The 7,745-nt window shown below is 44.0% G+C and overlaps 2 protein-coding genes across 2 annotated transcripts in view; both read right to left on the bottom strand.

The window, feature by feature from the left end:
• Positions 1-3,250, bottom strand: part of LOC123110652 (probable inactive purple acid phosphatase 1) — a gene marked incomplete in the record, with an annotated part of 3,639 nt that extends 389 nt beyond the window's left edge. The window contains 11 exon segments of the mRNA XM_044531225.1: positions 1-299; positions 383-692; positions 798-923; positions 1,007-1,212; positions 1,313-1,445; positions 1,533-1,614; positions 1,762-1,891; positions 2,068-2,160; positions 2,282-2,404; positions 2,516-2,582; positions 2,832-3,250. Of these exon segments, the coding sequence (XP_044387160.1) occupies positions 1-299; positions 383-692; positions 798-923; positions 1,007-1,212; positions 1,313-1,445; positions 1,533-1,614; positions 1,762-1,891; positions 2,068-2,160; positions 2,282-2,404; positions 2,516-2,582; positions 2,832-3,088 (1,826 nt within the window).
• A 1,508-nt stretch (positions 3,251-4,758) lies between these two features.
• On the bottom strand, positions 4,759-5,460 carry LOC123110655 (uncharacterized). The gene is made up of 3 exons (XM_044531233.1): positions 5,283-5,460; positions 5,005-5,209; positions 4,759-4,934 (listed from the first exon to the last, which is right to left on the bottom strand). Exons 1-3 carry the CDS (start codon positions 5,340-5,342, stop codon positions 4,762-4,764), a joined length of 438 nt encoding a protein of 145 aa, XP_044387168.1. The 5' UTR covers positions 5,343-5,460; the 3' UTR covers positions 4,759-4,761.
• Between the last annotated feature and the right edge of the window lie 2,285 nt (positions 5,461-7,745).

Below are 7,745 nucleotides of genomic sequence, written 5' to 3'. Positions count from 1 at the left end.
GCCAGTGAAGTCCTGGGGCAGTTGTCGACGGAGCAGGCAAGGACATCTCGGTAGTCGCGCGAGATCGTGAAGTGATCGTACACATTGCCGTCACGGCTCTTCTTGTACTCGAACAACAGGGATGAATGATTGAAAGCCGTGAGCTTGCCGAAACCGTGGTCGAAGTCTCTGAAGTGACTCCATTGGATCTTTGAAGTGGTGAAGTCTGAAAGGCTGGCACCGGCGCCACCGACAACCACATGCGTCGTTGCCTGGAACGGGCCACTGTAGTGATTTGATGCGTTAACAACACACTGGCTCTGCAACAAATCACAGTTTGCAATCAGGTTTGTAAGATCGTAATACGATGTTGATAGGATGCAAATGCTAATTAGAGACACACCTGGTACACTGGACACGTCCTTTCATAATTGTGGACGTGACCGTAGAAGGCAAGATCGACCTTGTACTTCTGCCAGAGCTCTTGCAGCGCTTCTCGCCCCATTGGTTCCTCAAACGTGCCTTCAAATCCATAGTAAGAGTTGGATGAGTACCCGAGAACACGGTGTGCAAGGAAGATGAGCCATGGCTGCTTCTGCCTATCGACAGACGACAGGCAGTGCTCGATGAACTTGTACTGCTCGGTCCCTGGCCTCCAATCTTCTTCCGTGTGAGCAATACAAAACCTGAACATGCCATAGTCCGTCGCGTACCTACAGAAGGATATATGTTGTCAGCAATTATTTTTCCTAAGACAAGTAAACTTCAGAATTATATATGAAGGAATTTATATGCCTTTATTTAACTACCATGATTACCAAAATTTTGCACGGTTCTCAGCAGGAGTGTAGAACACAGTTTGTGCTGGAACACCACATTCTCCACCAGAGTCGAGATTTCCATAGAAGGAACCAGTTCCAGGCCAGTCCCTCTCATGATTACCGCTGCGAAAATGCCAGTTTTTTAGACATTAAACAGTTCATGGCAACAACATATCGAAAGTTCTTAAACTTCATACTCAACAGACCTGCCAACCATGTATGGCACAGTTGAAGCAATCGGTTCTATCTGTGCAGTGAACTGATCCCACTGCGACAAATAACCATTTGCGTAGCAAATGTCCCCGATGTGGACCACCATGTCGATGTTTTCCAGGTCTCTAATGATCTGGTTAGTAGTGTTTAGCGAGCCTGGCTGGAAGTTATTGTACTCATTGGAACCATCTGCCTCTGCCTGAAGAAACTTGTCAGAAAAGAAGAACCATTGCACTGGCAAAATGCTAAAATTGCTATATGAATCAAACTAGGATAGAGATGGGAGAAAATATATCTACCTTCCCCATGTCCCCAAATATGACAACCCGTTGCAAAGAATCTTGTCCAGGATAAGGTGATGCCTTAAAGCTATATGACTTACTCCAGACGCGGGTACCATTTGGTAATCTATGGCCAAGCCTGTACGTGTACCTGCAATGTTGCAGCAACCATGTTCGCTGAGTATCTGGATGGATCCTAATTTAAGAAGGGGTTAAACAAGGGGAAAAAATCACATACATCGAGTCTGGCCACAAATCCTTCAAGTAACTAGTATGAATGTAACCAGGATGGCGCCAACCAACAGTTCGTGCTGGTGCACCTGCATTTGAATTGTATATGCTTGGTAAACGCTGCATGTGGTACAATATAGCAGACCCTCATCTGTATTTACATTGTTAAAATCTCAAGTTTAACTAACTTATGTTCATCTCAAAGAAAAACAGGAAAACAGAGGCGTACTGCATACCACACATGCTGTTTCTGTCGAATGTCAATGTCCCGGCTGGAGAAAGGATCCGGAGCCCCCCCTTTTCACCCCATTCAACAAAAGGAACTGCTTCTTTGATGTCGTATCCGCTTGTCCAAGTGACTGTCATCTACAATGGTACTAATTCAGTCACATTCTTATATTTGTGAATGCATTTACTATCTGGCATGAGTGTAACACATGTTCTTTCTATACAATGTAGGTTCTTGTCAAAAAGATGTTTCACATTTGGTTTGAGAAACAGTACATGCTAATACAGTCTCAGTTGCAGATTGGCAAGCTTACTTCATTCCAAGATTTCCCTTGCGCCAAACGTGGGTAGACAGGCGCCTTTGGGTTCAGAAATGTCACCTTGTTTGAGACAGCAATCAGCTTCGGCTGTGACCAAGTTGGTAGAAAAGATTCAGAGTTGAGAAATATAAAGAAATGTTTCTTCAGAATAACAACGGAGTTGCTGTTCACACAGACAAGTTCAGAAACTAGTACAGTACATTTTTACCTTCAAGAGACCCCCAGAAAAAAGTGCAAATGAGAAATCTTCTCTCTGGTTGATCAGCTGAAGCTTCAGATAGCCCTTTCCAGACTTACTATACCCGTCATTCTTGAACTTTGCAAATTGGTACTGCGATAAAAGAGCATGGAAACCTCAAGGTTCAGAACGAACGTCTTCCAACAGACATTCGACATAGAACCCAAATCTGAGTTGAACGGAACGGGAAAAGAGTCGGCCAACCTTGATAGGTGCTGTGCATAGCACTGGAGGATATTGCCTCTTATTCTCAGGCTCACAAATCGCGGCACTGGAAATTTGCAAACAAGAGACATAGAACAGCATCAAATCCTATGCTTTGCCATTTCAAGTACATCTGAGATGAAATTTTTCTGAACTTGGGACAGAAGAAATCTATCCAAAATACTTATGTCTGAATGCATTGAGTTCATGCTGAATATGTCTGAAAGAGCTGTTGAGTTTGTGCTGCAATTGCATAACGTGTAAATGTGGATGATAAGTACTACCCGAATAGCCAATACTACTGGACTGCTGTTACCTGAAATTGGCAGGGGAGAAGACTCCGATCCAGTCATCACCGGAGGGGTCGGGATGGAAGAAGTCCAGCTCTACCCATCCACTGTCCTGGCCCTCCAGTCCAAGAACCGCAGGGGACGCCTTGACGTGCGCCGCGTCGTCGACGGCGAGGGTGGTCCTCTCGACGGCGATCCTCGACAGCGGCTGCTCGCCGTGGGCCGCCGCGGCGGTGCAGGCAGCCATCCATGTGACGGCCGCCACCCACGCCCACGGCCTCATGCTCTTCCCACCTTCAGAAGTTCAAGAAAATCCGAACCGGGGAAACAGAAACAAGAACTCGACGAATGATTCCGGGAATTGGCGGCGGCTTCAGGGTCTTCTCGCAGCGAACCAAGAAAGAAAGGGACGCGGATTTATATCTCCAACAAATAAATCACTGAGGTGTGCTGACACTGGAGCCTACGGGTAGTAGATACGGGAGAATATTCCCGCGAAACCGGATTCGCGAGGGAAATGTGGCACCGGAAATGGAGAGTCGGAAGGGGTCGCACACTTGTATCAGTGGCCATTTGACTGTTACTGTAACTGCTGGACCTTTCGAAGTGATAGTATCATTAGAGCATCTCCAATAAAAAATGCAAATTTTGAGATGTAAAACAGAAGATGTAAAAATTTACATCATCATGCATCTAAAAAAAAGGATCAACTCCAATAGATGATGTAAAAAGGAGATGTAAAAGTGCAACTCCAATAAGTGGCGGGCGAATCAGGGACGGTGGCGGCGCGACGCGATGCGGGGCGGCGGTGCAGAGGCAGCGGGGGTGGCGAATTGGTGTGGCGGCAATGCGAATCGCGGCGGCGGAGGCACAAATCGGGGCAGTGAAGCGTGACCGGCTTCGAAATTTTGGCGAGACGAGGTTGGTTCGCCGCTAGGTTGCGCCCCCGCGCCATCTGCTGCTTCAGGCCTCCACCGCGTGGCTTGGCGGCCCGCTGCTACATGGAGATGCAATTTTGCACTGCGGGGTGTTGTATTTTACATCTCTGGAAGGCAGTGATGTAATTTTTTTTTTGCATCTACATCATCAGTTGGAGAGGGGTTTTGGGCCTTAGAAGATGCTCTTACCAATAGTCTGATGCTTAATCCACCAAAGGTACCAGCAACCAACCATAAGCACTTGTTTCCTGCCTAGATTTGGTTTAATATAGGAAGCGAAAGGAGGTGCTCCGTGATAATCAAACACGAGTCGGTTGTTGCTACGCTAAAATCAGTCGGTGTGATTAAAGCGTTTCCTCTCTTATATTGTCTCTCTGCTTCACGCCCTGGAAGGTCCTGTGCAGGCACTAGCACAGATTAAGCTAGCCAGATCTTGAAAATAAGATATTTCAGGTGGCACCACAGCAACACCGTCACTAGCAACATATCTTTCAGTTCAAGTGCATCAGCAACTTCAGATCATCACAAAAGGATTTACTTCAAGTGCATCAGCAACTTCAGATCATCAGCACAGTTCAGGTGTCTGAGTCAGATGATGTACTTCATCAGTTCCAAGTGCATGAAAACACCAACTCAAAAAAATGTACATGCAAACTTACAGTTCACCAGGTGCGAAACCAAGAACTTAAACAAACCGGTTGCATCAGAGCAAACACCAGTGTGGCATTATAACCAACAATACATAATAGCACATCCCATGTCCAGCCAGTCTCTCTACATAGAACCCAAAAATAGAAAAGGTCCCAGCCAGCCATGGATGATACTGCTGGAGCTAGGGGTGAACCCTGATAAACCATTGCTGTGCGGCAAGTGGCCATTTTTCGGATGCCTGTAGTCGATTATACACTTCGATTGTCAAATCAACTAGCAACTTGACTTGAGTCAACAGATCAAGAGGATGTGAGAATAGAAGGGCTAAAGTAAACTTACACTCCTACAAGAATGATGAACAATGCCATCAACTCATATCATCATCAGATTCACTCCATTCCATTTTTGGATGATATTCATCAGAGTCACTTTCCTCACAATAGTAGGGAAATGATGCATCTTCCTTGCCGCAGTCAAATATCCCTACTGATGGGTGCCTTAACTCATGCATTCCTTGGTTCTGACATGCATAACATTGACCTAACAAAATAAGCCACAAGATTAGAATTTTTTTAGATCACTAGAATTCGCAAGGTGAAATTTCTCATACCATTTTCATCCGGGTCCAAAGGATAACAGAAGTAATCCTTTATCATAAATATTCCGCGGACCTCAGCGAAGTACATCACTGATGTCCAATCGGCTGAGCCATGCTTCTTTATCTTGACAGTAAAGGTGAAGTGATGACATGTCTTTAAATAATGCTCCACATTAAAACATTGATGGAGAAGTTCATCAAATTCATACTCAACTCCCTAAGATGAAAGAAGTGTTAGTGATAGGTCTCTACAGTCCAAACAATTAAAGATTTAGAACAGACATGGGAACCTTAAGATCATCTTCACTCTCGATGTATCTTCTGAAAGCCACCATCGCCTCCTCGGTCATCCATCTATTCGCATTTTGAGCAAGTTCTTCCTCAGAAGAAGTATAATGTCCTCGTTCTTGAATTGATTCAGCTTGTTTTCGAGCTTGTTCTTCTGCAAATTTTATATCACCTTCATATTTGGGTGGCCAATATTTTCGTGGTATCTCCCGCCTAGATAGAAACATCAGAGTACAGTCAACAAAAATGGTTAATAACTAGCGTAAGACCCACTCTTTGCTACGGGTAATTATTTAGACGTTTCTCTGGTCCCGTTTAAGGCAAAGCAATAACGCTCAAGCTCAGCTCCATCGAGCGACTCATGCGGTAAGAGCTCGGGATTTATCATGCTATGCCAAGCGATGACACTCCAACTCAGTTGCATCGAGTGAGGCTTTTCATATGATTGTCTACAACTAGATTTATACAATCTTGATCCCAGGGTCCGATACATAGATGTAGGACGAAGTTCATGTAATGATACAACAAGGGACAAGTTGTGATAAATGGATTCTCAGCTTAATTGAACTTGTTTTAAGCTGTAATGAACCTTGCTTTATTCACTATGCACCATTGATTACAGTACCTGGGTATGGGTGTGATACTAAAACCTGGTTCTAGAAATATATATGACGTGGGGTTCACTAGGCATAGCAACTATGCTACTTTCCATTATGACCTATGAAAGACAATTCATAGCTCCAATACATAAAGCTATTGTGTTAACCTAAAGAAACGTAACAACACGAGTGCTTTCTGAAAATCAGTATACATCATTTAAAACATGTTTGGGGAGTGCTTACCTTGGTTTTTGTTTCTCGTGCGCTGGTGGCTCCGCAAGTGTGGAATCAAGAACGGCACCATCGACTGCGTCAGCATGCATTACCACCCTAGGTCAAACAATTTACATCCATGCTTTAGTCAACTTCTACTATGGCTGTGGAGGCTCGGAAGTCTTATGGAAACAAATAAATCTATAATCAATCTTAACCATGAGATATACTCCCTCCGTCCCAAAATTCTTGTCTTAGATTTGTCTAAATACGGATGAATCAAGTCATGTTTTAGTATTAGATACATCCGTATCTAGACTAATCTAAGACAAGAATTTTGGGACGGAGGGAGTACATTTAATGGAGCATGTTTAGAAAACACACACACACACACACACACACACACACACACAAAGGCAGTCAGAATCCACTCCTAACTTTTTGCAAAATGACCAATGGCTATATCACTTGCGACAGTTTTCCACCAGTGCCGCCTACTGTAAATTACCAACAAGATTTTTCCAATTAATTATATTGATTGATCAAAAACAGGGAAAGCTAAAGGTCCTGCAGGTTGGCTTGAACAGAAAAAAAAAATGAGTAGGTCTCATCATTAAACAGAATTTACCCCGCATCCACCATATAGGTCATAACAAGTACGCAAAGTTCAACGATGAGTACCCAAGTAACAAGTACCATTGGTTCAACCGTATCGGTCATAATAAGTATCCATTAGTTCAACGATATGTGTCATAACAATTTCCCAACATTTGAACAAACCAAACTAATAAAAGTAAGGACAAAATAAAGATGGAAACACCTGTCGGCTGATTCAAGTGTGTGAGGTGTGTCGTTCAGCGTCAGGGTCTCAAAATTAGCCAGATCCGTGCTTGTACACCCAGGCTCACTGCTGCTCGCCTTGCCGGCATGCTCCTCAACCCTAGACAAAATGATACTGTGTCAGTGACTATTGTGGTTACTTCGGCCATATGGGTTATAACAAGTGCCCATCATTTCAGCATACGAAATACAGTGTTAATTTATAAAGGAAGGGCAAACTGAAGATGGGCATACATGTCGGCTGATTCAAGAGTATGAGGCGTGTCATTCAGCGTCAAACTTAGACAGATCCATACTAGTAGCCCCAATATGTACCCCCTCTGTAAATTAATACTGTATAATACAATATCTGGAGTAGATCACTAAAGTAGTAATCTAAAAGATCTTACATTAGTTTACAGAGGGATCTAAAAGATCTTATATTAGTTTACAGAGGAAGTAAAATATCTTATACTCGTATTAGTTTACATAGGGAGTAGTACTTGTTTTCCCATGGACACACTTAAGCTTCAGGCTTGAGCGTGCTATCTCGCTGTTAACTGAACTACAGTAGTTCACAAACTAAAAGGAAACAGCGGTTGCGTTTGCAGTTGTCGACGAAAGTGGTGTCTTTGCGCCTAAAAAAAAGGTTGTTTCTTCAACGGCAATAAGCAATGGCAAGGAGGTGGGGGGTGATCTTACCCAGTTTCAGGCGAAGAGGACGCTGAGAGCCGGCGGGACTGTGTACCTCTTGGTCAATACACACGCGCTTGTGCTCGTTACGGAGGGTCTCCGCCTGGATGCGCTTTAGGTATGTGTCGGAATCGCCGTCGC

Source organism: Triticum aestivum, chromosome 5B, assembly GCF_018294505.1.
Source record: "Triticum aestivum cultivar Chinese Spring chromosome 5B, IWGSC CS RefSeq v2.1, whole genome shotgun sequence".
NCBI lineage: Eukaryota > Viridiplantae > Streptophyta > Magnoliopsida > Poales > Poaceae > Triticum > Triticum aestivum.
Note: the sequence above shows the minus strand (reverse complement) of the source record. Positions and strands in the feature narration are given on the sequence as shown.